Source organism: Pseudophryne corroboree, chromosome 6 (assembly GCF_028390025.1).
Source record: "Pseudophryne corroboree isolate aPseCor3 chromosome 6, aPseCor3.hap2, whole genome shotgun sequence".
NCBI lineage: Eukaryota > Metazoa > Chordata > Amphibia > Anura > Myobatrachidae > Pseudophryne > Pseudophryne corroboree.
The window spans coordinates 117,337,475-117,365,434 of record NC_086449.1 but is presented as its reverse complement, the minus strand read 5'-3'; the positions used below and the strand labels follow the sequence as shown (position 1 = coordinate 117,365,434).

General features: G+C 46.6%; 14 protein-coding genes across 14 annotated transcripts; 9 read left to right on the top strand and 5 right to left on the bottom strand.

Moving 5' to 3' along the window:
• The first annotated feature begins 667 nt into the window (after positions 1-667).
• On the top strand, positions 668-1,078 carry LOC134935009 (histone H3). Its single transcript, XM_063930323.1, has one exon. The coding sequence runs from the start codon at positions 668-670 to the stop codon at positions 1,076-1,078; it is 411 nt and encodes a 136-aa protein (XP_063786393.1).
• A 760-nt stretch (positions 1,079-1,838) lies between these two features.
• LOC134934482 (histone H2A type 1-like) lies at positions 1,839-2,231 on the bottom strand. Its single transcript, XM_063929917.1, has one exon. It carries the CDS (start codon positions 2,229-2,231, stop codon positions 1,839-1,841), a length of 393 nt encoding a protein of 130 aa, XP_063785987.1.
• A 378-nt stretch (positions 2,232-2,609) lies between these two features.
• LOC134935008 (histone H2B 1.1) lies at positions 2,610-2,990 on the top strand. The gene has a single exon (XM_063930322.1). The coding sequence runs from the start codon at positions 2,610-2,612 to the stop codon at positions 2,988-2,990; it is 381 nt and encodes a 126-aa protein (XP_063786392.1).
• Positions 2,991-4,410: 1,420 nt separating this feature from the next.
• LOC134934481 (histone H4) lies at positions 4,411-4,722 on the top strand. The gene has a single exon (XM_063929916.1). It carries the CDS (start codon positions 4,411-4,413, stop codon positions 4,720-4,722), a length of 312 nt encoding a protein of 103 aa, XP_063785986.1.
• Positions 4,723-5,809: 1,087 nt separating this feature from the next.
• Positions 5,810-6,493, bottom strand: LOC134935006 (histone H1B-like). The gene has a single exon (XM_063930321.1). The coding sequence runs from the start codon at positions 6,491-6,493 to the stop codon at positions 5,810-5,812; it is 684 nt and encodes a 227-aa protein (XP_063786391.1).
• A 5,722-nt stretch (positions 6,494-12,215) lies between these two features.
• Positions 12,216-12,626, top strand: LOC134935005 (histone H3). The gene has a single exon (XM_063930320.1). It carries the CDS (start codon positions 12,216-12,218, stop codon positions 12,624-12,626), a length of 411 nt encoding a protein of 136 aa, XP_063786390.1.
• A 760-nt stretch (positions 12,627-13,386) lies between these two features.
• Positions 13,387-13,779, bottom strand: LOC134934480 (histone H2A type 1-like). Its single transcript, XM_063929915.1, has one exon. It carries the CDS (start codon positions 13,777-13,779, stop codon positions 13,387-13,389), a length of 393 nt encoding a protein of 130 aa, XP_063785985.1.
• Positions 13,780-14,157: 378 nt separating this feature from the next.
• LOC134935004 (histone H2B 1.1) lies at positions 14,158-14,538 on the top strand. The gene has a single exon (XM_063930319.1). The coding sequence runs from the start codon at positions 14,158-14,160 to the stop codon at positions 14,536-14,538; it is 381 nt and encodes a 126-aa protein (XP_063786389.1).
• A 1,421-nt stretch (positions 14,539-15,959) lies between these two features.
• Positions 15,960-16,271, top strand: LOC134934479 (histone H4). Its single transcript, XM_063929914.1, has one exon. The coding sequence runs from the start codon at positions 15,960-15,962 to the stop codon at positions 16,269-16,271; it is 312 nt and encodes a 103-aa protein (XP_063785984.1).
• A 1,087-nt stretch (positions 16,272-17,358) lies between these two features.
• LOC134935003 (histone H1C-like) lies at positions 17,359-18,003 on the bottom strand. Its single transcript, XM_063930318.1, has one exon. It carries the CDS (start codon positions 18,001-18,003, stop codon positions 17,359-17,361), a length of 645 nt encoding a protein of 214 aa, XP_063786388.1.
• A 5,718-nt stretch (positions 18,004-23,721) lies between these two features.
• LOC134935002 (histone H3) lies at positions 23,722-24,132 on the top strand. Its single transcript, XM_063930317.1, has one exon. It carries the CDS (start codon positions 23,722-23,724, stop codon positions 24,130-24,132), a length of 411 nt encoding a protein of 136 aa, XP_063786387.1.
• Positions 24,133-24,892: 760 nt separating this feature from the next.
• LOC134934477 (histone H2A type 1-like) lies at positions 24,893-25,285 on the bottom strand. Its single transcript, XM_063929913.1, has one exon. The coding sequence runs from the start codon at positions 25,283-25,285 to the stop codon at positions 24,893-24,895; it is 393 nt and encodes a 130-aa protein (XP_063785983.1).
• Positions 25,286-25,662: 377 nt separating this feature from the next.
• On the top strand, positions 25,663-26,043 carry LOC134935001 (histone H2B 1.1). Its single transcript, XM_063930316.1, has one exon. The coding sequence runs from the start codon at positions 25,663-25,665 to the stop codon at positions 26,041-26,043; it is 381 nt and encodes a 126-aa protein (XP_063786386.1).
• A 1,423-nt stretch (positions 26,044-27,466) lies between these two features.
• Positions 27,467-27,778, top strand: LOC134934476 (histone H4). Its single transcript, XM_063929912.1, has one exon. The coding sequence runs from the start codon at positions 27,467-27,469 to the stop codon at positions 27,776-27,778; it is 312 nt and encodes a 103-aa protein (XP_063785982.1).
• Positions 27,779-27,960: the final 182 nt, after the last annotated feature.

Genomic DNA, 27,960 nt, shown 5'->3' with positions numbered 1-27,960 from the left:
GGTCTAAGTTGATACTTTTGCTCAGATTGTATCCAGCAATGTTTCAATAGAGTAGTTACAATTGTATCATACTATAATACTGTTTCCCATTAGTATCATATCGTTTCTCACACACGCAGGAGTTCTGACTACATTAAAGTGAGCAGCTTTAGATTTAACATTCATGTTTTAATGATCAAATGATTATTTTATTTTATACGCCGCTGTTTTGATCTAAGCTGTGCTGCTTTTGCTGTTGTTGTTTGCTAGTTTACCTGCCATCCCATATTATCATTTCCCTGGTATTAGGGCTTGTAAGGATTATATTCTGTACACACAATATATATATATATATATATATATATATATATTTTATCCCCGGCTATTGCAGCTATTCAGCAGCACTGTGTGTGATTACGTTTGGTATATGTGTACTGGGGCCGGGGCTGCTATACCGTGAAAAGACCTCGAGGCCGGGCCGTTAGAAACTTCACATAAACAATAGAGGAAACAGAAATTCTTGGCGGGCTTTATGAAACTTACAGCTTCTTCACCGAAACCAACCAGGATGAAGGGCGTGTTTAACTCATCAAATCACAAAGCAGCTCTGTGCATAAATACAGTTGTTGCCGGCTGTTGGCTATTCAGTCTTTTTTCTACTTGGTAGAAGTCAGATCTGTGTGGAAATATGGCCAGGACCAAGCAGACCGCCCGCAAATCTACAGGAGGGAAAGCTCCCCGCAAGCAGCTGGCAACGAAAGCTGCCCGGAAGAGCGCCCCAGCTACCGGCGGCGTGAAGAAACCTCACCGCTATCGTCCTGGAACTGTTGCTCTTCGCGAGATCCGCCGGTATCAGAAATCCACTGAGCTGCTGATCCGCAAGCTGCCCTTCCAGCGTCTGGTGCGTGAGATCGCCCAGGACTTCAAGACTGACCTGCGCTTCCAGAGCTCCGCCGTCATGGCCCTACAAGAGGCCAGCGAGGCTTATCTGGTGGGGCTGTTCGAGGACACCAACCTGTGCGCCATCCACGCCAAGAGGGTGACCATCATGCCCAAAGACATCCAGCTGGCCCGCAGGATCCGAGGGGAGAGGGCATAGAAACTCGGCACTCCTATACACGCAACAACCCAAAGGCTCTTTTCAGAGCCACCAAGTCTTTCTAAACGAGCTGCAGCATAAGTCAGCCCTCAGTGTCAGAGTAACAGGATGCGGATGAATCCTCCGCTCTCCACCCATAGCAGCTTCAAATGACAGGCCAAGTCTATGAAGTTTACATATATAATACGATAAGCAAGCCGCAAAGTGAATAATGGAATGTTGACTATCAAAAATAATTAAATATCTGGACGGGCTGGTTCACCCGACAGTACATTGTTACTAGTGTTCCGCCTAGATTCCCTTGTAAAATTGTTTTCTTCAGCTGGGATAAGAGGATATTGCTCTCAATTATCAAATATTTGTATGTAATGCAGCTGTTTTCATCCTAGCTTTGTTACGTCACACGGAGAGAGAATATGGTTTCTCTCCTTATATACTTTACACGGATCAGCTTCCCACTCCTATAAGCGGAAGGGGCCTCATTTGCAGCATGCAGTTATTGCAAAGGGAATATTCAGACTATCTTTAGATTTCACCACAACAGACCAGGGCTCCTAAAGGGTAAGGGAGCGTCTATACCTTTAGCGGTTGTATGGACGGGATGTGGAGATGAAAGCGCGGCTAGCCCGTCAGATATCGCTACAACACAAGCAATGACAGTACACACAGCTCTCCTGGGAAGACGTGGGTGGCTCTGAAAAGAGCCTTTGTGTTGTGTGTCGGGTACATCGTTTCGGTGGTGGAAGCTGCCAGCCTCACATTACTTGCTCTTGGCCGGTTTGTGGCTCTCGGTCTTCTTGGGCAGCAGCACGGCCTGGATGTTGGGCAGAACGCCTCCCTGGGCGATGGTCACCCCACCGAGCAGCTTGTTGAGCTCTTCGTCGTTGCGCACAGCCAGCTGCAGGTGGCGGGGGATGATGCGGGTCTTCTTGTTGTCGCGGGCGGCGTTTCCGGCGAGCTCCAGGATCTCAGCCGTCAGATACTCCAGCACCGCGGCCAGATAGACCGGGGCACCGGCTCCCACTCGCTCAGCATAGTTTCCTTTCCTCAGCAGACGGTGAACGCGACCGACTGGGAACTGGAGACCGGCCCGGGATGAGCGAGTCTTGGCCTTAGCCCGGGTCTTGCCGCCTTGTTTGCCTCTGCCGGACATGTTCAGTTCACAAAACAAATAATTCCTTCTAACAAACTGAGAGAAAATGTGAACCTGTAATACCGCCCTCCTCCTATATATACACTCAGAGTGGGTCTACCGCGTGCTCTGTGATTGGTTTGCTTACAAATGAACCAATGCAGCTCGAGTTTATCCACAGACCAATCCGCAATATGTAGTGTGTGTGTGGGGGGGGGGGTGTTAGCTACCACTCAGCGTCACGTGACACTTTTACCCTATACTTAGCTTATACTTACCCTACACTTTTACCAGAAGCGTTGAAGCCTCATTTGCATAAGATGCCTATAAATAGAGCAAACCCGGGCGGTGTACGGCACAGATTCTCCCTGCTGTGTGTAGAAGAAGTGAGTGGTGGAAATGCCTGAACCAGCAAAGTCCGCGCCGGCGCCCAAGAAGGGCTCAAAGAAGGCCGTAACCAAGACCCAGAAGAAAGATGGAAAGAAGCGTAGGAAGAGCAGGAAGGAGAGTTACGCCATCTACGTGTACAAGGTGCTGAAGCAGGTGCACCCTGACACCGGCATCTCCTCCAAGGCTATGGGCATCATGAACTCCTTTGTCAATGACATTTTTGAGCGCATTGCGGGGGAAGCTTCCCGCCTGGCTCACTACAACAAGCGCTCCACCATCACCTCCCGGGAGATCCAGACCGCCGTACGCCTGCTGCTGCCGGGAGAGTTGGCCAAGCACGCCGTGTCCGAGGGCACCAAGGCCGTCACCAAGTACACCAGCGCCAAGTAATCTCCCCTTCCTCTCCCACACGAACACAAAGGCTCTTTTAAGAGCCACCCATCTCCTCGCTAATCGGGCTGTAACTTATTATTTGCGCTGTGTCCTGTCTCCCTGAATTTGACTGAATCACAGTAATCTAGGCTGTGTTGTAGTTTCTTCATTCCTTATACATGTGCATCTTGTTAGTCGGATGCTGGGGAACTCCCCTCTAGTGTGCGAGCTAGTACAGGAGACCCCCCCCCCCCTGTTGATGATTACTGCGTGCAAAGCGGCATTCTCTCCGCTCTCATGTACTGTAAAACACGTTCCAGACGTAGATCAGATTTCTACAGAACTCGTCAAAGCTACAGATGCCAGGGCTTCTAAAAAGCCAGAGAGCAGCAGAAACACTGCCCGTGTAGTTGCTGTGTGACTAGCACATAATTTTCTGTCTGGCTCAAGTGATACAAACTGGATTGTTACATTGTTAATATCGCTACTACTGTATCATAATCTTGATAAGCAGGTGGTTAAAAGTCGGTCTTCAAGATGACCCGTGTTACTATGATATCGTTGCAAAAGTAACAACGGGATGCAAACTGCGGTGCCCCTGCTTGTACCTAGTCCATTATGACATCACACAGCAGGGTTCCCGTTTAGGCGCACACGTACCAGTTATGCTCGTTGCTGTAAAAACGGCTTCAATGGTTATTTGAGGAGTAGTAGTGATCCGGGTCGCAATGTGGCTGAGCGCTAAGGTACGGTTCAGCTGACCCAATTGACATACTATTATTATTTACACCTAATATACAATATTATGAGACGGCGAGAGAACATAGCTGATACGCTGGCGCTCGCTAATTAGAGATCGAAGCGAACCGAGCCTGGGTGCCAGGAATACTTGTAGCGAGGGACACATCAGAAGCGGCATGCCATTGGGGGAGTGTTCCCCTACCAGGATTTGAATTGTCCACTCCGGTTAACTTGTTTTGACCCGCCGAATTTAGCTCGTCTCTCATTGGGCCAGTCCGATGAATCGCGCTCCTAGCCCAAGGCGCTGGTGTGGGTCCGACTTAATAGTGATAAACACTATATATGTATTTGGAAAATATATTATTTATCATTTCAGGGAGAATGAAATGTCACTACTTTTCGTTAATTGACTATAGGTGTAAAACCTTCTTTTCCTATTTTACCCTAGAAATGTGGGATCAAATGGATACAATTTTTTTTTTTTACATTTATATATCTGTTCACGGAAATGAATAGAGATGACGAAGAGAAAGCTGCCACTGTCCTGCGGTGTGCTAAGTCAGAAAAGGCGGACTACCCAGGTCTCCTCCTCTCCGAGTTCTAAGTCCCCCATCAGGTCCGCCCTTCCTCTTAATAAAGGGCTGCTGTGAGGCGATCAACTCATTCTTACTGATTGCAACTCGCAAGCTGTTTGAAGATGTCAGGAAGAGGCAAAGGTGGTAAGGGACTCGGGAAAGGAGGCGCTAAGCGCCACAGGAAGGTGCTGCGGGACAACATCCAGGGCATCACGAAGCCAGCCATTCGCCGTCTCGCTCGCAGAGGTGGCGTGAAGCGCATTTCTGGCCTCATCTACGAGGAGACCCGTGGGGTGCTGAAGGTCTTTCTAGAGAATGTGATCCGGGACGCCGTCACTTACACCGAGCACGCCAAGAGGAAGACTGTGACCGCTATGGATGTGGTCTATGCTCTCAAGCGCCAGGGCCGCACTCTGTATGGTTTTGGAGGTTAAGATCTGGCTCCTCTTTGGCTGATCTCCTTTCCCGAAACACGCTAACAAAAGGCCCTTTTAAGGGCCACCTACAGTACTCCTGAAATGAGCTTTATGAACATGCTGCTTTTCGAGGGAAGCGTATTGTTAGTCAGATCCACAATACTAACGATAGAAATACACTTCTTTCCCATCTACAAAGTCTCGCTGGATATTCAAATATAAGACGCCAGAAGTTGCCATTTACAATGCATAGACCATATATATCTAGAATTCTAGTCAATCTGGAATGGAAAAAGGCAGCAGCATAATTGCCTCTGTCCATTTGGATGATGCCTCCTTGTGTCCGGGTGGAATCGGTTCGATATTGTTTTATGAAAAATTCTGAAGGATGTAGGTGTAATATACCGTGCATAGCGTGCGCAGGAGGTGCTGTAGCGGGGTACTCTTGAAAAGATGTTGAGTTAAAACGTAACTTGTATTATAACGATGACATGCTGACACAATACATGTCCTAAAATTCAAGCATAGGGTATTAAGGCACAGCTGTGAATGTTTCTCCAAGTGTAGTTTATATATAATTCTGTTACAACGACCTCTTGAACAATTAATAAGTAGGGAAGCTTACTAGCCAACTACTCTGATAGAAACTGCACAGAACTATTTGTCTCTACTGGAGGTTCTCTTTCTGGTAAAGCAGTCTCCCTGTTATTGTGTAGCTAGTGTTCTCAGAAAGTGCAAACAAACATTAAATTGATACTTGCTTTTCAGCAGCTACCCTGCAGACTGTTCACCACAGGGAATGGTGAGTGTTCGAGTACACAGGAAGGAAGCATGCCGCTATTGTGAGCGGCCTGAGGTAGGAAGCAGGACATCCAGGTATTATTTCCCGATCAGTCTTGCTACAGTAGCGCTAATAAATAACCCTGCGTTACCTATCAATAAGCAACCAAAAATCCCACGGAGACACTGCTGAACTGTAACGTAATGTAGTGACTCAATATCTGTACGCCGTGCGCCTACAGCTCTGCCGGGACAGGGTGGGTGGCTCTGAAAAGAGCCTTTGGGGGGATAACAAGGAAGCGAGGCTGCTACGGCGGCTCTTCCATCACTTCTTGGCCGCAGCTTTCTTGGGCTTAGCTACCTTCTTGGCCGGGCTTTTGGCGGCTTTGGGCTTCGCCGCCTTCTTGGCCGGACTCTTGGCTGCTTTGGGCTTCGCCGCCTTCTTGGCCGCTTTGGGCTTCGCCGCCTTCTTGGCCGGACTCTTGGCCGCTTTCTTGGGCTTCGCGGCTTTAGGCTTCTTTGGGCTTTTGGCAGCAGCCGCTTTTGTGGGTTTCTTCACCTTCTTGGGGCTCTTGGCTGCACTCGGAGCTCTCTTGGGCTTCTTCGGGGACTTGGCCACTTTCTTTGCCGCTGGTTTCTTGGGCTTCAGGGCGGCCTTCTTGCTCTCCAGCTGATTCTTATTGAGCTTGAAGGAGCCGGAAGCTCCGGTGCCTTTCACTTGGGTGAGAGTTCCTTTGGTCACCAATCCTTTCACCCCCACTTTGATGCGACTGTTATTCTTCTCCACATCGTAGCCTCCGGCAGCCAGAGCCTTCTTCAGGGCGGCAAGAGAAACTCCACTGCGCTCCTTGGAGGCGGCCACGGCCTTTAAGATCAGCTCGGAAACGCTGGGCCCGGAAGACTTGCCGCTTTTCTTGGCTCCCCCTGCAGCTTTCTTCGGCTGCCTCTTCTTTTTGGCTGCGCCCTCTGACGGCGGGACAGCGGCGACGGCTGGTGCAGTTTCTGCCATGTGAGCTCAACGTCACTTTAACCAACAAATGGTAATACAGCACAAGCCGCTCTCTGACGTCTTTTATATACGGTGCCTGCTGTGCTGTAATTGGCTGCTGAGCCTGGTGCGTTCTGCGCTCTCATTGGCGGAATAAGCAGTCCTTGTAAACCCTTCCCTGTCTGAGTGTAAGGGGAAATCTGCCCTCACCTTGTGTTTCCCTAACGCAGAAAAAGAGTCTTTTATTGGGCATGAGAAAAGCAGCGTGCAGCCTCTCTGCACCACACCAGTACTCCAAGGTCTCCCCTAGGCCTATACGGCCATTGCTAGCCTAGGCGCTGCAAAGAGACCCAGGAACAGCCCCTGTCAGCTTACTTACACCAAGCTGGATCTGTCCAGCATGTAACACATCTGTACTTTTCTGCGAGGCTAAAACGTCTGATTGGGGCATTTTTCTGTCCCCCTGGCACTACATGTAACGAAGGTGATCTGGGGTTCAGTCTGTGCAGGGGATGCACCATTTTCAAAGACATAAAGGTGATGGCTGGGCTCCTGTACACCCGGGTGGCTAGCACAGGCAGGTTGCCTCACAACGTATTGGCAGTCTTGTTTAGGAACTCTAGTTACTGTGACAAAAGAGAGATACCCAGCATAGTCAGCCACAGGTTAACCCTGCTTGTGTGAGATTCTCCCCGTCGTGTAGAATGTTGGTGGGATTTTCCCCAAATGTTTATAAAATGACCCATACAGACATGAATGTATATTTATGCAAGATCGGTGTGTCAGAGTGAGGGCAATGGTGATCTGTTCCCATTACCATTCCTCTTTTAAAAATGCCAAAGTATGAGACTTTGTCATTTTTAAAAGAGGACATCGGAACTTTCCTAAAAATAGAGGGAAACAGTAGGAATATTTGGGAACATTGGGGGGTGGATACAGGAATAATAGAGAGGAAGGTATAGTGGGACAAGTAGAGAGACCTCTTGTAATTGAGCTAGGTGAGAGGAAGGGAAGAAACGAGGAAAAACAGGGGTAGGAGGAAGGAGGAAGAAGAAGAAGATATATATTGTTACATGGCAACTACTGATTGCAGAGTAAAAAAGTGGATGCTATTTTCGGCATATCAATGGATGATAGACATGTTTGCACACAATAGTTCTGGGAAATAAAATAAAATGATGAAGCTTGCAGAATAAGATGAGAGACAACAGTCACCTGAGGAGCAATGGTTCAACTAATCTTACGTTTTCAAATGTACTACCGTGATAAAAGCAGTTGCTGCAGCTTCAGCACTGAACCTCACTGTTGGATAGCAGGCGAAAGATATGCAGAGACCACGAGGCTGAATGTCTAGAGCAGGCATTCCCATCCATGGTCCTCTAGGCACACCAACAGTGCAGGTTTTAGTGATATCCAGGCTGCAGCACAGATGGTTAAATCAAAATAACTGAGCTACTAATTAAGTCACCTGTGGTGAAGCATGGATATCACTAAAACCTGCACTGTTAGTGTGCCTTGAGGACCGTGGTTGGGAATGCCTGGTCTGGAGAAAAGGCGGCTGCGGAACGGAGCATCAGAACCTCTGGGGGAAACATTGGGGGTAATTCCAAGTTGATCGCAGCAGGACATTTTTAGCAGTTGGGCAAAACCATGTACACTGCAGGTGGGGCAGATATAACATTTGCAGAGAGAGTTAGATTTGGGTGTGGTGTGTTCAATCTGCAATCTAAATTGCAGTGTACAAATAACGCAGCCAGTATTTTCTCTGCACAAAAACAAAATAACCCACCCAAACCTAACTGTCTCTGCAAATGTTATATCTGCCCCACCTGCAGTGCACATGGTTTTGCCCAACTGCAAAAAATGTCCTGCTGCGATCAACTTGGAATTACCCCCTTTGTGTCAGCAGAGATCCACTGTGGATGCAAAGTTGTGAGAAGAAGGGCAACGCAGATTAACAGACCAGAGTTCAACTGCATTGACCAGTGATGGAAAGCACAGATATAGACTAGGGCAGGTCAAGAGCAGTGTTGAGAGAAGATGATCGCCATAGAGGAATGGAAGGCACATGAGGATGGACGTGAGATGTGGACAAACAGAGTTGATGACTGCAAAATGGAGGGCGTGGGCCAGCAGCAAGTACCATCAAGGTCTGAACCTCACCCCCAACCAATGATGCCAGGCTGGAGTAGGGCACTAGAGCGGTGGGAGTCTGCATAGAAACTCCAGAGCAGGTAGGGGGACCACGGAGCTGGATCTGTGCCACACCAGTGGCTTTCTGCGTCTCCAAGGATGGTAGAAAAATAAATAAATAAATAAATAAATAAATATATACATACATAAAAACTGACCCAGTTGAAGAGGCGGGAAGGCCCTGTTCCATCTTACTATGGAATGTGCGCATTGATTACATGTTTCCCCATATTACTAATTATTTCTCAGCGGTAAGTAATAGCACAATGAGGAGTCATGGGTAGTGGCACACTCACATTGGAGCAGACATTGTTGGCGTGGTGCACCATCAGAAGAGGTGAGTGATTGTTATTGAATTAGGTTTGTTTTTATTATTATTTCACATAAACTATGATAGATATATATTGTCCTTAAATCCCTATGGTCCCATTTAAGAGCCTAAACTCTATTATTTTATCATAAATATAACTTTTCTCAATTGTTTTAAAGTGCAAGGTTTTTTTTTCAATAGCAAGCAAAATGGATATAAATGAGATACATATGCATAAATACAAATTCAGTGATTATAGTAGAACAATAAGGTTCTGTTTTTATTTTTTATTTTTTTTATTTCGTTTCCAGTGAGTAGTAGAAAAGCCCCTTTATATAATCCAAATCTACAGTAGCCTTGTGTTTTCTTCATGCAATGTCCCAGACATATAAGGTTTAGCTTGTGGTCCTGCAAATCATTAACTCCCTTAGACTGCATGATACTGACCTCGGAAAACATACGGGAGGCCCGCATTTGGGATGACTGTGGTCAGAAGACCATCAGCGGCATCCCGATGCTGAGAATCACGACAGGGGAGAGGTAAGTATAATAACCCTCACCTTCTCCTTAGTTCCTAAACATATCCCTCCTGTAGCCTAAACCTACCCCCCTTCTTTGTTCCTAACCCTAACACTCCCTCCCCACATCCTAACCCTCCCCTCCCACAGCCTATCTCTAACCCTGCCACTATTGCCTAACCACAACCTAACCTCCTGCAGTCGAACCCTAACACTCCCCATCTTACTTACATTCACGATTTTGACCACAGTTCCCCCAGTACTGCAACCATTTAAAAGAGAAACATTGTAGTGTGTGTGTGTGTGTGTGTGTGTGTGTGTGTGTGTGTGTGTGTTTTATTTGTAGGGGGGTGGTAGTGGAAGTAGGGTGGACAACAGGAGGAGACAGTAGGAATAAGGGGGACGTAGAAATAGGAGGGTATGAGTAAAGTGTGAGGGATGGGAGAAATGAGGTGAAAAATAAGGGTGATGAAGGGAAAAAGTTGGAACAGGGAGAAGAGTAGTGTAAGATAAGAAAAGGGAGGAGATAATCGGAGATGGGAAGAAAAGGCAGAAGGAGGAATAGATAAAGATTGGACAAATGAGTGGAATGTAAAAATAAAAGGCAGAATTAAAGTGACGAGACACAAAGGGTTATCAATGGGACATGGGAGGAACAAGGAGAAGAATCGGCGAATCAGGAGCAGATGAAAAGGTGTGGAAGAGGACAAAAAAAATGAACACAACTGCTAGCCAGCAGGCAAATGGCAGGCCAAGATCAAAGATAACGGTCACCCGAGGAGTGGAGCAATGGTGCAACAAAGTTATTTAGATGCATTGCTGTGCCACAAGCAATTGTACTTAAGCATGAGAAAGTTGCTCAACATGGAGCATTGCATTTCATGTATGCACACCATATGAAAGTAACTTCTGGACCATAAGGCTGAATTCATGGACCAGATCCCACTGGTCATCTGTCAACCGGATTAATGGAACCTCTTCTTAAAGTATGTGGGTTTCCTGAGATGACTCCTTTCAATTCCACATATCACTGTGATAAAACATTTGTGCTGTGTAATGTTCTTGGTTATCTTCAAGGTGTTTCTAGCTCACATTTCGGTATATGCCACCCAGTTGATGCAATTGTGTGGAACGATGGGTGGAAGATCCACAGTCATTGAAAAGAGATGAGATCCTGGATCTCGTCTTAAAGAAGCAATTTCTGATACAATTGGCTATGGAAATCGGAGAGTGGATGGCTGACCACAAATCATCCACCTATCCAACCAAACTATAGCAGCCACAATGTAAGGCAATCCAAGTGAGCTGGCAAATCAAAGCAGGTACTTCCACTTTTATCAATCCTGCCAACTGTAACGCTGTGGGCCTATTCTTGGGTGTAGGATCTATAATGACCTGGTGCCTTGTTGTCAGGATGACCCTTAATCTCTGCCAGAAGAGATGCCCTAGGTGAAGGGCATCATTTTTTTTAAGTAGTAGCATGAATAAGAGGAATATTCATGCTACCATCGATCTGGAATGATTTTTTTACGTTAAACATTTTTGATTGTTTCCAGACATTATCACATACAGTGTATACTTTTTTATGCGATGTATTTAACAGCAATAATTTACATTTTCGTGTGGTACATATACAAACGGGTATTTCAATGAGTTCCAATACAATTTGATAGATAGATAGATAGATAGATAGATAGATAGATAGATAATTGCTATGTCACATAAATTCAGTTGAATATATACTGGTTTTAAATCTGTTTATTCCTCAGAGTCTTACATTCGATTAATTACCATAAATACAACTTTTAACAGATGTTTTAAAGTTTATTTTTACAAGAACAATTGAAATGAATATACAATAGTTAAATGGGCATACAGGAAAAAAAAAAACCAGTAATAAAATAAAACAATAAGGGTATTGCTATGCAGGGCCTTTAGTACTTTATAGGATTTTAATTTCCTCTGAGTAGATGTAGAACCCCCTTTGAAACTAAATATATAGCCTTATATTCTCTTCATGTAGTTTAGCAGATTCACGAGGTTGAGGTTGCGGTCTAAGTTGATACTTTTGCTCAGATTGTATCCAGCAATGTTTCAATAGAGTAGTTACAATTGTATCATACTATAATACTGTTTCCCATTAGTATCATATCGTTTCTCACACACGCAGGAGTTCTGACTACATTAAAGTGAGCAGCTTTAGATTTAACATTCATGTTTTAATGATCAAATGATTATTTTATTTTATACGCCGCTGTTTTGATCTAAGCTGTGCTGCTTTTGCTGTTGTTGTTTGCTAGTTTACCTGCCATCCCATATTATCATTTCCCTGGTATTAGGGCTTGTAAGGATTATATTCTGTACACACAATATATATATATATATATATATATATATATATATATTTTATCCCCGGCTATTGCAGCTATTCAGCAGCACTGTGTGTGATTACGTTTGGTATATGTGTACTGGGGCCGGGGCTGCTATACCGTGAAAAGACCTCGAGGCCGGGCCGTTAGAAACTTCACATAAACAATAGAGGAAACAGAAATTCTTGGCGGGCTTTATGAAACTTACAGCTTCTTCACCGAAACCAACCAGGATGAAGGGCGTGTTTAACTCATCAAATCACAAAGCAGCTCTGTGCATAAATACAGTTGTTGCCGGCTGTTGGCTATTCAGTCTTTTTTCTACTTGGTAGAAGTCAGATCTGTGTGGAAATATGGCCAGGACCAAGCAGACCGCCCGCAAATCTACAGGAGGGAAAGCTCCCCGCAAGCAGCTGGCAACGAAAGCTGCCCGGAAGAGCGCCCCAGCTACCGGCGGCGTGAAGAAACCTCACCGCTATCGTCCTGGAACTGTTGCTCTTCGCGAGATCCGCCGGTATCAGAAATCCACTGAGCTGCTGATCCGCAAGCTGCCCTTCCAGCGTCTGGTGCGTGAGATCGCCCAGGACTTCAAGACTGACCTGCGCTTCCAGAGCTCCGCCGTCATGGCCCTACAAGAGGCCAGCGAGGCTTATCTGGTGGGGCTGTTCGAGGACACCAACCTGTGCGCCATCCACGCCAAGAGGGTGACCATCATGCCCAAAGACATCCAGCTGGCCCGCAGGATCCGAGGGGAGAGGGCATAGAAACTCGGCACTCCTATACACGCAACAACCCAAAGGCTCTTTTCAGAGCCACCAAGTCTTTCTAAACGAGCTGCAGCATAAGTCAGCCCTCAGTGTCAGAGTAACAGGATGCGGATGAATCCTCCGCTCTCCACCCATAGCAGCTTCAAATGACAGGCCAAGTCTATGAAGTTTACATATATAATACGATAAGCAAGCCGCAAAGTGAATAATGGAATGTTGACTATCAAAAATAATTAAATATCTGGACGGGCTGGTTCACCCGACAGTACATTGTTACTAGTGTTCCGCCTAGATTCCCTTGTAAAATTGTTTTCTTCAGCTGGGATAAGAGGATATTGCTCTCAATTATCAAATATTTGTATGTAATGCAGCTGTTTTCATCCTAGCTTTGTTACGTCACACGGAGAGAGAATATGGTTTCTCTCCTTATATACTTTACACGGATCAGCTTCCCACTCCTATAAGCGGAAGGGGCCTCATTTGCAGCATGCAGTTATTGCAAAGGGAATATTCAGACTATCTTTAGATTTCACCACAACAGACCAGGGCTCCTAAAGGGTAAGGGAGCGTCTATACCTTTAGCGGTTGTATGGACGGGATGTGGAGATGAAAGCGCGGCTAGCCCGTCAGATATCGCTACAACACAAGCAATGACAGTACACACAGCTCTCCTGGGAAGACGTGGGTGGCTCTGAAAAGAGCCTTTGTGTTGTGTGTCGGGTACATCGTTTCGGTGGTGGAAGCTGCCAGCCTCACATTACTTGCTCTTGGCCGGTTTGTGGCTCTCGGTCTTCTTGGGCAGCAGCACGGCCTGGATGTTGGGCAGAACGCCTCCCTGGGCGATGGTCACCCCACCGAGCAGCTTGTTGAGCTCTTCGTCGTTGCGCACAGCCAGCTGCAGGTGGCGGGGGATGATGCGGGTCTTCTTGTTGTCGCGGGCGGCGTTTCCGGCGAGCTCCAGGATCTCAGCCGTCAGATACTCCAGCACCGCGGCCAGATAGACCGGGGCACCGGCTCCCACTCGCTCAGCATAGTTTCCTTTCCTCAGCAGACGGTGAACGCGACCGACTGGGAACTGGAGACCGGCCCGGGATGAGCGAGTCTTGGCCTTAGCCCGGGTCTTGCCGCCTTGTTTGCCTCTGCCGGACATGTTCAGTTCACAAAACAAATAATTCCTTCTAACAAACTGAGAGAAAATGTGAACCTGTAATACCGCCCTCCTCCTATATATACACTCAGAGTGGGTCTACCGCGTGCTCTGTGATTGGTTTGCTTACAAATGAACCAATGCAGCTCGAGTTTATCCACAGACCAATCCGCAATATGTAGTGTGTGTGTGGGGGGGGGGGTGTTAGCTACCACTCAGCGTCACGTGACACTTTTACCCTATACTTAGCTTATACTTACCCTACACTTTTACCAGAAGCGTTGAAGCCTCATTTGCATAAGATGCCTATAAATAGAGCAAACCCGGGCGGTGTACGGCACAGATTCTCCCTGCTGTGTGTAGAAGAAGTGAGTGGTGGAAATGCCTGAACCAGCAAAGTCCGCGCCGGCGCCCAAGAAGGGCTCAAAGAAGGCCGTAACCAAGACCCAGAAGAAAGATGGAAAGAAGCGTAGGAAGAGCAGGAAGGAGAGTTACGCCATCTACGTGTACAAGGTGCTGAAGCAGGTGCACCCTGACACCGGCATCTCCTCCAAGGCTATGGGCATCATGAACTCCTTTGTCAATGACATTTTTGAGCGCATTGCGGGGGAAGCTTCCCGCCTGGCTCACTACAACAAGCGCTCCACCATCACCTCCCGGGAGATCCAGACCGCCGTACGCCTGCTGCTGCCGGGAGAGTTGGCCAAGCACGCCGTGTCCGAGGGCACCAAGGCCGTCACCAAGTACACCAGCGCCAAGTAATCTCCCCTTCCTCTCCCACACGAACACAAAGGCTCTTTTAAGAGCCACCCATCTCCTCGCTAATCGGGCTGTAACTTATTATTTGCGCTGTGTCCTGTCTCCCTGAATTTGACTGAATCACAGTAATCTAGGCTGTGTTGTAGTTTCTTCATTCCTTATACATGTGCATCTTGTTAGTCGGATGCTGGGGAACTCCCCTCTAGTGTGCGAGCTAGTACAGGAGACCCCCCCCCCCCCTGTTGATGATTACTGCGTGCAAAGCGGCATTCTCTCCGCTCTCATGTACTGTAAAACACGTTCCAGACGTAGATCAGATTTCTACAGAACTCGTCAAAGCTACAGATGCCAGGGCTTCTAAAAAGCCAGAGAGCAGCAGAAACACTGCCCGTGTAGTTGCTGTGTGACTAGCACATAATTTTCTGTCTGGCTCAAGTGATACAAACTGGATTGTTACATTGTTAATATCGCTACTACTGTATCATAATCTTGATAAGCAGGTGGTTAAAAGTCGGTCTTCAAGATGACCCGTGTTACTATGATATCGTTGCAAAAGTAACAACGGGATGCAAACTGCGGTGCCCCTGCTTGTACCTAGTCCATTATGACATCACACAGCAGGGTTCCCGTTTAGGCGCACACGTACCAGTTATGCTCGTTGCTGTAAAAACGGCTTCAATGGTTATTTGAGGAGTAGTAGTGATCCGGGTCGCAATGTGGCTGAGCGCTAAGGTACGGTTCAGCTGACCCAATTGACATACTATTATTATTTACACCTAATATACAATATTATGAGACGGCGAGAGAACATAGCTGATACGCTGGCGCTCGCTAATTAGAGATCGAAGCGAACCGAGCCTGGGTGCCAGGAATACTTGTAGCGAGGGACACATCAGAAGCGGCATGCCATTGGGGGAGTGTTCCCCTACCAGGATTTGAATTGTCCACTCCGGTTAACTTGTTTTGACCCGCCGAATTTAGCTCGTCTCTCATTGGGCCAGTCCGATGAATCGCGCTCCTAGCCCAAGGCGCTGGTGTGGGTCCGACTTAATAGTGATAAACACTATATATGTATTTGGAAAATATATTATTTATCATTTCAGGGAGAATGAAATGTCACTACTTTTCGTTAATTGACTATAGGTGTAAAACCTTCTTTTCCTATTTTACCCTAGAAATGTGGGATCAAATGGATACAATTTTTTTTTTTTACATTTATATATCTGTTCACGGAAATGAATAGAGATGACGAAGAGAAAGCTGCCACTGTCCTGCGGTGTGCTAAGTCAGAAAAGGCGGACTACCCAGGTCTCCTCCTCTCCGAGTTCTAAGTCCCCCATCAGGTCCGCCCTTCCTCTTAATAAAGGGCTGCTGTGAGGCGATCAACTCATTCTTACTGATTGCAACTCGCAAGCTGTTTGAAGATGTCAGGAAGAGGCAAAGGTGGTAAGGGACTCGGGAAAGGAGGCGCTAAGCGCCACAGGAAGGTGCTGCGGGACAACATCCAGGGCATCACGAAGCCAGCCATTCGCCGTCTCGCTCGCAGAGGTGGCGTGAAGCGCATTTCTGGCCTCATCTACGAGGAGACCCGTGGGGTGCTGAAGGTCTTTCTAGAGAATGTGATCCGGGACGCCGTCACTTACACCGAGCACGCCAAGAGGAAGACTGTGACCGCTATGGATGTGGTCTATGCTCTCAAGCGCCAGGGCCGCACTCTGTATGGTTTTGGAGGTTAAGATCTGGCTCCTCTTTGGCTGATCTCCTTTCCCGAAACACGCTAACAAAAGGCCCTTTTAAGGGCCACCTACAGTACTCCTGAAATGAGCTTTATGAACATGCTGCTTTTCGAGGGAAGCGTATTGTTAGTCAGATCCACAATACTAACGATAGAAATACACTTCTTTCCCATCTACAAAGTCTCGCTGGATATTCAAATATAAGACGCCAGAAGTTGCCATTTACAATGCATAGACCATATATATCTAGAATTCTAGTCAATCTGGAATGGAAAAAGGCAGCAGCATAATTGCCTCTGTCCATTTGGATGATGCCTCCTTGTGTCCGGGTGGAATCGGTTCGATATTGTTTTATGAAAAATTCTGAAGGATGTAGGTGTAATATACCGTGCATAGCGTGCGCAGGAGGTGCTGTAGCGGGGTACTCTTGAAAAGATGTTGAGTTAAAACGTAACTTGTATTATAACGATGACATGCTGACACAATACATGTCCTAAAATTCAAGCATAGGGTATTAAGGCACAGCTGTGAATGTTTCTCCAAGTGTAGTTTATATATAATTCTGTTACAACGACCTCTTGAACAATTAATAAGTAGGGAAGCTTACTAGCCAACTACTCTGATAGAAACTGCACAGAACTATTTGTCTCTACTGGAGGTTCTCTTTCTGGTAAAGCAGTCTCCCTGTTATTGTGTAGCTAGTGTTCTCAGAAAGTGCAAACAAACATTAAATTGATACTTGCTTTTCAGCAGCTACCCTGCAGACTGTTCACCACAGGGAATGGTGAGTGTTCGAGTACACAGGAAGGAAGCATGCCGCTATTGTGAGCGGCCTGAGGTAGGAAGCAGGACATCCAGGTATTATTTCCCGATCAGTCTTGCTACAGTAGCGCTAATAAATAACCCTGCGTTACCTATCAATAAGCAACCAAAAATCCCACGGAGACACTGCTGAACTGTAACGTAATGAAGTGACTCAATATCTGTACGCCGTGCGCCTACAGCTCTGCCGGGACAGGGTGGGTGGCTCTGAAAAGAGCCTTTGGGGGGATAACAAGGAAGCGAGGCTGCTACGGCGGCTCTTCCATCACTTCTTGGCCGCAGCTTTCTTGGGCTTAGCTACCTTCTTGGCCGGGCTTTTGGCGGCTTTGGGCTTCGCCGCCTTCTTGGCTGCTTTGGGCTTCGCCGCCTTCTTGGCCGGACTCTTGGCCGCTTTCTTGGGCTTCGCGGCTTTAGGCTTCTTTGGGCTTTTGGCAGCAGCCGCTTTTGTGGGTTTCTTCACCTTCTTGGGGCTCTTGGCTGCACTCGGAGCTCTCTTGGGCTTCTTCGGGGACTTGGCCACTTTCTTTGCCGCTGGTTTCTTGGGCTTCAGGGCGGCCTTCTTGCTCTCCAGCTGATTCTTATTGAGCTTGAAGGAGCCGGAAGCTCCGGTGCCTTTCACTTGGGTGAGAGTTCCTTTGGTCACCAATCCTTTCACCCCCACTTTGATGCGACTGTTATTCTTCTCCACATCGTAGCCTCCGGCAGCCAGAGCCTTCTTCAGGGCGGCAAGAGAAACTCCACTGCGCTCCTTGGAGGCGGCCACGGCCTTTAAGATCAGCTCGGAAACGCTGGGCCCGGAAGACTTGCCGCTTTTCTTGGCTCCCCCTGCAGCTTTCTTCGGCTGCCTCTTCTTTTTGGCTGCGCCCTCTGACGGCGGGACAGCGGCGACGGCTGGTGCAGTTTCTGCCATGTGAGCTCAACGTCACTTTAACCAACAAATGGTAATACAGCACAAGCCGCTCTCTGACGTCTTTTATATACGGTGCCTGCTGTGCTGTAATTGGCTGCTGAGCCTGGTGCGTTCTGCGCTCTCATTGGCGGAATAAGCAGTCCTTGTAAACCCTTCCCTGTCTGAGTGTAAGGGGAAATCTGCCCTCACCTTGTGTTTCCCTAACGCAGAAAAAGAGTCTTTTATTGGGCATGAGAAAAGCAGCGTGCAGCCTCTCTGCACCACACCAGTACTCCAAGGTCTCCCCTAGGCCTATACGGCCATTGCTAGCCTAGGCGCTGCAAAGAGACCCAGGAACAGCCCCTGTCAGCTTACTTACACCAAGCTGGATCTGTCCAGCATGTAACACATCTGTACTTTTCTGCGAGGCTAAAACGTCTGATTGGGGCATTTTTCTGTCCCCCTGGCACTACATGTAACGAAGGTGATCTGGGGTTCAGTCTGTGCAGGGGATGCACCATTTTCAAAGACATAAAGGTGATGGCTGGGCTCCTGTACACCCGGGTGGCTAGCACAGGCAGGTTGCCTCACAACGTATTGGCAGTCTTGTTTAGGAACTCTAGTTACTGTGACAAAAGAGAGATACCCAGCATAGTCAGCCACAGGTTAACCCTGCTTGTGTGAGATTCTCCCCGTCGTGTAGAATGTTGGTGGGATTTTCCCCAAATGTTTATAAAATGACCCATACAGACATGAATGTATATTTATGCAAGATCGGTGTGTCAGAGTGAGGGCAATGGTGATCTGTTCCCATTACCATTCCTCTTTTAAAAATGCCAAAGTATGAGACTTTGTCATTTTTAAAAGAGGACATCGGAACTTTCCTAAAAATAGAGGGAAACAGTAGGAATATTTGGGAACATTGGGGGGTGGATACAGGAATAATAGAGAGGAAGGTATAGTGGGACAAGTAGAGAGACCTCTTGTAATTGAGCTAGGTGAGAGGAAGGGAAGAAACGAGGAAAAACAGGGGTAGGAGGAAGGAGGAAGAAGAAGAAGATATATATTGTTACATGGCAACTACTGATTGCAGAGTAAAAAAGTGGATGCTATTTTCGGCATATCAATGGATGATAGACATGTTTGCACACAATAGTTCTGGGAAATAAAATAAAATGATGAAGCTTGCAGAATAAGATGAGAGACAACAGTCACCTGAGGAGCAATGGTTCAACTAATCTTACGTTTTCAAATGTACTACCGTGATAAAAGCAGTTGCTGCAGCTTCAGCACTGAACCTCACTGTTGGATAGCAGGCGAAAGATATGCAGAGACCACGAGGCTGAATGTCTAGAGCAGGCATTCCCATCCATGGTCCTCTAGGCACACCAACAGTGCAGGTTTTAGTGATATCCAGGCTGCAGCACAGATGGTTAAATCAAAATAACTGAGCTACTAATTAAGTCACCTGTGGTGAAGCATGGATATCACTAAAACCTGCACTGTTAGTGTGCCTTGAGGACCGTGGTTGGGAATGCCTGGTCTGGAGAAAAGGCGGCTGCGGAACGGAGCATCAGAACCTCTGGGGGAAACATTGGGGGTAATTCCAAGTTGATCGCAGCAGGACATTTTTAGCAGTTGGGCAAAACCATGTACACTGCAGGTGGGGCAGATATAACATTTGCAGAGAGAGTTAGATTTGGGTGTGGTGTGTTCAATCTGCAATCTAAATTGCAGTGTACAAATAACGCAGCCAGTATTTTCTCTGCACAAAAACAAAATAACCCACCCAAACCTAACTGTCTCTGCAAATGTTATATCTGCCCCACCTGCAGTGCACATGGTTTTGCCCAACTGCAAAAAATGTCCTGCTGCGATCAACTTGGAATTACCCCCTTTGTGTCAGCAGAGATCCACTGTGGATGCAAAGTTGTGAGAAGAAGGGCAACGCAGATTAACAGACCAGAGTTCAACTGCATTGACCAGTGATGGAAAGCACAGATATAGACTAGGGCAGGTCAAGAGCAGTGTTGAGAGAAGATGATCGCCATAGAGGAATGGAAGGCACATGAGGATGGACGTGAGATGTGGACAAACAGAGTTGATGACTGCAAAATGGAGGGCGTGGGCCAGCAGCAAGTACCATCAAGGTCTGAACCTCACCCCCAACCAATGATGCCAGGCTGGAGTAGGGCACTAGAGCGGTGGGAGTCTGCATAGAAACTCCAGAGCAGGTAGGGGGACCACGGAGCTGGATCTGTGCCACACCAGTGGCTTTCTGCGTCTCCAAGGATGGTAGAAAAATAAATAAATAAATAAATAAATAAATATATACATACATAAAAACTGACCCAGTTGAAGAGGCGGGAAGGCCCTGTTCCATCTTACTATGGAATGTGCGCATTGATTACATGTTTCCCCATATTACTAATTATTTCTCAGCGGTAAGTAATAGCACAATGAGGAGTCATGGGTAGTGGCACACTCACATTGGAGCAGACATTGTTGGCGTGGTGCACCATCAGAAGAGGTGAGTGATTGTTATTGAATTAGGTTTGTTTTTATTATTATTTCACATAAACTATGATAGATATATATTGTCCTTAAATCCCTATGGTCCCATTTAAGAGCCTAAACTCTATTATTTTATCATAAATATAACTTTTCTCAATTGTTTTAAAGTGCAAGGTTTTTTTTTCAATAGCAAGCAAAATGGATATAAATGAGATACATATGCATAAATACAAATTCAGTGATTATAGTAGAACAATAAGGTTCTGTTTTTATTTTTTATTTTTTTTATTTCGTTTCCAGTGAGTAGTAGAAAAGCCCCTTTATATAATCCAAATCTACAGTAGCCTTGTGTTTTCTTCATGCAATGTCCCAGACATATAAGGTTTAGCTTGTGGTCCTGCAAATCATTAACTCCCTTAGACTGCATGATACTGACCTCGGAAAACATACGGGAGGCCCGCATTTGGGATGACTGTGGTCAGAAGACCATCAGCGGCATCCCGATGCTGAGAATCACGACAGGGGAGAGGTAAGTATAATAACCCTCACCTTCTCCTTAGTTCCTAAACATATCCCTCCTGTAGCCTAAACCTACCCCCCTTCTTTGTTCCTAACCCTAACACTCCCTCCCCACATCCTAACCCTCCCCTCCCACAGCCTATCTCTAACCCTGCCACTATTGCCTAACCACAACCTAACCTCCTGCAGTCGAACCCTAACACTCCCCATCTTACTTACATTCACGATTTTGACCACAGTTCCCCCAGTACTGCAACCATTTAAAAGAGAAACATTGTAGTGTGTGTGTGTGTGTGTGTGTGTGTGTGTGTGTGTGTGTGTGTTTTATTTGTAGGGGGGTGGTAGTGGAAGTAGGGTGGACAACAGGAGGAGACAGTAGGAATAAGGGGGACGTAGAAATAGGAGGGTATGAGTAAAGTGTGAGGGATGGGAGAAATGAGGTGAAAAATAAGGGTGATGAAGGGAAAAAGTTGGAACAGGGAGAAGAGTAGTGTAAGATAAGAAAAGGGAGGAGATAATCGGAGATGGGAAGAAAAGGCAGAAGGAGGAATAGATAAAGATTGGACAAATGAGTGGAATGTAAAAATAAAAGGCAGAATTAAAGTGACGAGACACAAAGGGTTATCAATGGGACATGGGAGGAACAAGGAGAAGAATCGGCGAATCAGGAGCAGATGAAAAGGTGTGGAAGAGGACAAAAAAAATGAACACAACTGCTAGCCAGCAGGCAAATGGCAGGCCAAGATCAAAGATAACGGTCACCCGAGGAGTGGAGCAATGGTGCAACAAAGTTATTTAGATGCATTGCTGTGCCACAAGCAATTGTACTTAAGCATGAGAAAGTTGCTCAACATGGAGCATTGCATTTCATGTATGCACACCATATGAAAGTAACTTCTGGACCATAAGGCTGAATTCATGGACCAGATCCCACTGGTCATCTGTCAACCGGATTAATGGAACCTCTTCTTAAAGTATGTGGGTTTCCTGAGATGACTCCTTTCAATTCCACATATCACTGTGATAAAACATTTGTGCTGTGTAATGTTCTTGGTTATCTTCAAGGTGTTTCTAGCTCACATTTCGGTATATGCCACCCAGTTGATGCAATTGTGTGGAACGATGGGTGGAAGATCCACAGTCATTGAAAAGAGATGAGATCCTGGATCTCGTCTTAAAGAAGCAATTTCTGATACAATTGGCTATGGAAATCGGAGAGTGGATGGCTGACCACAAATCATCCACCTATCCAACCAAACTATAGCAGCCACAATGTAAGGCAATCCAAGTGAGCTGGCAAATCAAAGCAGGTACTTCCACTTTTATCAATCCTGCCAACTGTAACGCTGTGGGCCTATTCTTGGGTGTAGGATCTATAATGACCTGGTGCCTTGTTGTCAGGATGACCCTTAATCTCTGCCAGAAGAGATGCCCTAGGTGAAGGGCATCATTTTTTTTAAGTAGTAGCATGAATAAGAGGAATATTCATGCTACCATCGATCTGGAATGATTTTTTTACGTTAAACATTTTTGATTGTTTCCAGACATTATCACATACAGTGTATACTTTTTTATGCGATGTATTTAACAGCAATAATTTACATTTTCGTGTGGTACATATACAAACGGGTATTTCAATGAGTTCCAATACAATTTGATAGATAGATAGATAGATAGATAGATAGATAGATAATTGCTATGTCACATAAATTCAGTTGAATATATACTGGTTTTAAATCTGTTTATTCCTCAGAGTCTTACATTCGATTAATTACCATAAATACAACTTTTAACAGATGTTTTAAAGTTTATTTTTACAAGAACAATTGAAATGAATATACAATAGTTAAATGGGCATACAGGAAAAAAAAAAACCAGTAATAAAATAAAACAATAAGGGTATTGCTATGCAGGGCCTTTAGTACTTTATAGGATTTTAATTTCCTCTGAGTAGATGTAGAACCCCCTTTGAAACTAAATATATAGCCTTATATTCTCTTCATGTAGTTTAGCAGATTCACGAGGTTGAGGTTGCGGTCTAAGTTGATACTTTTGCTCAGATTGTATCCAGCAATGTTTCAATAGAGTAGTTACAATTGTATCATACTATAATACTGTTTCCCATTAGTATCATATCGTTTCTCACACACGCAGGAGTTCTGACTACATTAAAGTGAGCAGCTTTAGATTTAACATTCATGTTTTAATGATCAAATGATTATTTTATTTTATACGCCGCTGTTTTGATCTAAGCTGTGCTGCTTTTGCTGTTGTTGTTTGCTAGTTTACCTGCCATCCCATATTATCATTTCCCTGGTATTAGGGCTTGTAAGGATTATATTCTGTACACACAATATATATATATATATATATATATATATATATATATTTTATCCCCGGCTATTGCAGCTATTCAGCAGCACTGTGTGTGATTACGTTTGGTATATGTGTACTGGGGCCGGGGCTGCTATACCGTGAAAAGACCTCGAGGCCGGGCCGTTAGAAACTTCACATAAACAATAGAGGAAACAGAAATTCTTGGCGGGCTTTATGAAACTTACAGCTTCTTCACCGAAACCAACCAGGATGAAGGGCGTGTTTAACTCATCAAATCACAAAGCAGCTCTGTGCATAAATACAGTTGTTGCCGGCTGTTGGCTATTCAGTCTTTTTTCTACTTGGTAGAAGTCAGATCTGTGTGGAAATATGGCCAGGACCAAGCAGACCGCCCGCAAATCTACAGGAGGGAAAGCTCCCCGCAAGCAGCTGGCAACGAAAGCTGCCCGGAAGAGCGCCCCAGCTACCGGCGGCGTGAAGAAACCTCACCGCTATCGTCCTGGAACTGTTGCTCTTCGCGAGATCCGCCGGTATCAGAAATCCACTGAGCTGCTGATCCGCAAGCTGCCCTTCCAGCGTCTGGTGCGTGAGATCGCCCAGGACTTCAAGACTGACCTGCGCTTCCAGAGCTCCGCCGTCATGGCCCTACAAGAGGCCAGCGAGGCTTATCTGGTGGGGCTGTTCGAGGACACCAACCTGTGCGCCATCCACGCCAAGAGGGTGACCATCATGCCCAAAGACATCCAGCTGGCCCGCAGGATCCGAGGGGAGAGGGCATAGAAACTCGGCACTCCTATACACGCAACAACCCAAAGGCTCTTTTCAGAGCCACCAAGTCTTTCTAAACGAGCTGCAGCATAAGTCAGCCCTCAGTGTCAGAGTAACAGGATGCGGATGAATCCTCCGCTCTCCACCCATAGCAGCTTCAAATGACAGGCCAAGTCTATGAAGTTTACATATATAATACGATAAGCAAGCCGCAAAGTGAATAATGGAATGTTGACTATCAAAAATAATTAAATATCTGGACGGGCTGGTTCACCCGACAGTACATTGTTACTAGTGTTCCGCCTAGATTCCCTTGTAAAATTGTTTTCTTCAGCTGGGATAAGAGGATATTGCTCTCAATTATCAAATATTTGTATGTAATGCAGCTGTTTTCATCCTAGCTTTGTTACGTCACACGGAGAGAGAATATGGTTTCTCTCCTTATATACTTTACACGGATCAGCTTCCCACTCCTATAAGCGGAAGGGGCCTCATTTGCAGCATGCAGTTATTGCAAAGGGAATATTCAGACTATCTTTAGATTTCACCACAACAGACCAGGGCTCCTAAAGGGTAAGGGAGCGTCTATACCTTTAGCGGTTGTATGGACGGGATGTGGAGATGAAAGCGCGGCTAGCCCGTCAGATATCGCTACAACACAAGCAATGACAGTACACACAGCTCTCCTGGGAAGACGTGGGTGGCTCTGAAAAGAGCCTTTGTGTTGTGTGTCGGGTACATCGTTTCGGTGGTGGAAGCTGCCAGCCTCACATTACTTGCTCTTGGCCGGTTTGTGGCTCTCGGTCTTCTTGGGCAGCAGCACGGCCTGGATGTTGGGCAGAACGCCTCCCTGGGCGATGGTCACCCCACCGAGCAGCTTGTTGAGCTCTTCGTCGTTGCGCACAGCCAGCTGCAGGTGGCGGGGGATGATGCGGGTCTTCTTGTTGTCGCGGGCGGCGTTTCCGGCGAGCTCCAGGATCTCAGCCGTCAGATACTCCAGCACCGCGGCCAGATAGACCGGGGCACCGGCTCCCACTCGCTCAGCATAGTTTCCTTTCCTCAGCAGACGGTGAACGCGACCGACTGGGAACTGGAGACCGGCCCGGGATGAGCGAGTCTTGGCCTTAGCCCGGGTCTTGCCGCCTTGTTTGCCTCTGCCGGACATGTTCAGTTCACAAAACAAATAATTCCTTCTAACAAACTGAGAGAAAATGTGAACCTGTAATACCGCCCTCCTCCTATATATACACTCAGAGTGGGTCTACCGCGTGCTCTGTGATTGGTTTGCTTACAAATGAACCAATGCAGCTCGAGTTTATCCACAGACCAATCCGCAATATGTAGTGTGTGTGTGGGGGGGGGGTGTTAGCTACCACTCAGCGTCACGTGACACTTTTACCCTATACTTAGCTTATACTTACCCTACACTTTTACCAGAAGCGTTGAAGCCTCATTTGCATAAGATGCCTATAAATAGAGCAAACCCGGGCGGTGTACGGCACAGATTCTCCCTGCTGTGTGTAGAAGAAGTGAGTGGTGGAAATGCCTGAACCAGCAAAGTCCGCGCCGGCGCCCAAGAAGGGCTCAAAGAAGGCCGTAACCAAGACCCAGAAGAAAGATGGAAAGAAGCGTAGGAAGAGCAGGAAGGAGAGTTACGCCATCTACGTGTACAAGGTGCTGAAGCAGGTGCACCCTGACACCGGCATCTCCTCCAAGGCTATGGGCATCATGAACTCCTTTGTCAATGACATTTTTGAGCGCATTGCGGGGGAAGCTTCCCGCCTGGCTCACTACAACAAGCGCTCCACCATCACCTCCCGGGAGATCCAGACCGCCGTACGCCTGCTGCTGCCGGGAGAGTTGGCCAAGCACGCCGTGTCCGAGGGCACCAAGGCCGTCACCAAGTACACCAGCGCCAAGTAATCTCCCCTTCCTCTCCCACACGAACACAAAGGCTCTTTTAAGAGCCACCCATCTCCTCGCTAATCGGGCTGTAACTTATTATTTGCGCTGTGTCCTGTCTCCCTGAATTTGACTGAATCACAGTAATCTAGGCTGTGTTGTAGTTTCTTCATTCCTTATACATGTGCATCTTGTTAGTCGGATGCTGGGGAACTCCCCTCTAGTGTGCGAGCTAGTACAGGAGACCCCCCCCCCCCCCTGTTGATGATTACTGCGTGCAAAGCGGCATTCTCTCCGCTCTCATGTACTGTAAAACACGTTCCAGACGTAGATCAGATTTCTACAGAACTCGTCAAAGCTACAGATGCCAGGGCTTCTAAAAAGCCAGAGAGCAGCAGAAACACTGCCCGTGTAGTTGCTGTGTGACTAGCACATAATTTTCTGTCTGGCTCAAGTGATACAAACTGGATTGTTACATTGTTAATATCGCTACTACTGTATCATAATCTTGATAAGCAGGTGGTTAAAAGTCGGTCTTCAAGATGACCCGTGTTACTATGATATCGTTGCAAAAGTAACAACGGGATGCAAACTGCGGTGCCCCTGCTTGTACCTAGTCCATTATGACATCACACAGCAGGGTTCCCGTTTAGGCGCACACGTACCAGTTATGCTCGTTGCTGTAAAAACGGCTTCAATGGTTATTTGAGGAGTAGTAGTGATCCGGGTCGCAATGTGGCTGAGCGCTAAGGTACGGTTCAGCTGACCCAATTGACATACTATTATTATTTACACCTAATATACAATATTATGAGACGGCGAGAGAACATAGCTGATACGCTGGCGCTCGCTAATTAGAGATCGAAGCGAACCGAGCCTGGGTGCCAGGAATACTTGTAGCGAGGGACACATCAGAAGCGGCATGCCATTGGGGGAGTGTTCCCCTACCAGGATTTGAATTGTCCACTCCGGTTAACTTGTTTTGACCCGCCGAATTTAGCTCGTCTCTCATTGGGCCAGTCCGATGAATCGCGCTCCTAGCCCAAGGCGCTGGTGTGGGTCCGACTTAATAGTGATAAACACTATATATGTATTTGGAAAATATATTATTTATCATTTCAGGGAGAATGAAATGTCACTACTTTTCGTTAATTGACTATAGGTGTAAAACCTTCTTTTCCTATTTTACCCTAGAAATGTGGGATCAAATGGATACAATTTTTTTTTTTTTACATTTATATATCTGTTCACGGAAATGAATAGAGATGACGAAGAGAAAGCTGCCACTGTCCTGCGGTGTGCTAAGTCAGAAAAGGCGGACTACCCAGGTCTCCTCCTCTCCGAGTTCTAAGTCCCCCATCAGGTCCGCCCTTCCTCTTAATAAAGGGCTGCTGTGAGGCGATCAACTCATTCTTACTGATTGCAACTCGCAAGCTGTTTGAAGATGTCAGGAAGAGGCAAAGGTGGTAAGGGACTCGGGAAAGGAGGCGCTAAGCGCCACAGGAAGGTGCTGCGGGACAACATCCAGGGCATCACGAAGCCAGCCATTCGCCGTCTCGCTCGCAGAGGTGGCGTGAAGCGCATTTCTGGCCTCATCTACGAGGAGACCCGTGGGGTGCTGAAGGTCTTTCTAGAGAATGTGATCCGGGACGCCGTCACTTACACCGAGCACGCCAAGAGGAAGACTGTGACCGCTATGGATGTGGTCTATGCTCTCAAGCGCCAGGGCCGCACTCTGTATGGTTTTGGAGGTTAAGATCTGGCTCCTCTTTGGCTGATCTCCTTTCCCGAAACACGCTAACAAAAGGCCCTTTTAAGGGCCACCTACAGTACTCCTGAAATGAGCTTTATGAACATGCTGCTTTTCGAGGGAAGCGTATTGTTAGTCAGATCCACAATACTAACGATAGAAATACACTTCTTTCCCATCTACAAAGT

Excerpts from the sequence above, each read along its gene's own strand:
- LOC134934480 (XM_063929915.1), bottom strand. The coding sequence starts at position 13,779 with ATGTCCGGCAGAGGCAAACAAGGCGGCAAGACCCGGGCTAAGGCCAAG.
- LOC134935006 (XM_063930321.1), bottom strand. The coding sequence starts at position 6,493 with ATGGCAGAAACTGCACCAGCCGTCGCCGCTGTCCCGCCGTCAGAGGGC.
- LOC134935001 (XM_063930316.1), top strand. The coding sequence starts at position 25,663 with ATGCCTGAACCAGCAAAGTCCGCGCCGGCGCCCAAGAAGGGCTCAAAG.
- LOC134935009 (XM_063930323.1), top strand. The coding sequence starts at position 668 with ATGGCCAGGACCAAGCAGACCGCCCGCAAATCTACAGGAGGGAAAGCT.
- LOC134934479 (XM_063929914.1), top strand. The coding sequence starts at position 15,960 with ATGTCAGGAAGAGGCAAAGGTGGTAAGGGACTCGGGAAAGGAGGCGCT.
- LOC134935004 (XM_063930319.1), top strand. The coding sequence starts at position 14,158 with ATGCCTGAACCAGCAAAGTCCGCGCCGGCGCCCAAGAAGGGCTCAAAG.
- LOC134935003 (XM_063930318.1), bottom strand. The coding sequence starts at position 18,003 with ATGGCAGAAACTGCACCAGCCGTCGCCGCTGTCCCGCCGTCAGAGGGC.
- LOC134934482 (XM_063929917.1), bottom strand. The coding sequence starts at position 2,231 with ATGTCCGGCAGAGGCAAACAAGGCGGCAAGACCCGGGCTAAGGCCAAG.
- LOC134934481 (XM_063929916.1), top strand. The coding sequence starts at position 4,411 with ATGTCAGGAAGAGGCAAAGGTGGTAAGGGACTCGGGAAAGGAGGCGCT.
- LOC134934476 (XM_063929912.1), top strand. The coding sequence starts at position 27,467 with ATGTCAGGAAGAGGCAAAGGTGGTAAGGGACTCGGGAAAGGAGGCGCT.
- LOC134934477 (XM_063929913.1), bottom strand. The coding sequence starts at position 25,285 with ATGTCCGGCAGAGGCAAACAAGGCGGCAAGACCCGGGCTAAGGCCAAG.
- LOC134935005 (XM_063930320.1), top strand. The coding sequence starts at position 12,216 with ATGGCCAGGACCAAGCAGACCGCCCGCAAATCTACAGGAGGGAAAGCT.
- LOC134935002 (XM_063930317.1), top strand. The coding sequence starts at position 23,722 with ATGGCCAGGACCAAGCAGACCGCCCGCAAATCTACAGGAGGGAAAGCT.
- LOC134935008 (XM_063930322.1), top strand. The coding sequence starts at position 2,610 with ATGCCTGAACCAGCAAAGTCCGCGCCGGCGCCCAAGAAGGGCTCAAAG.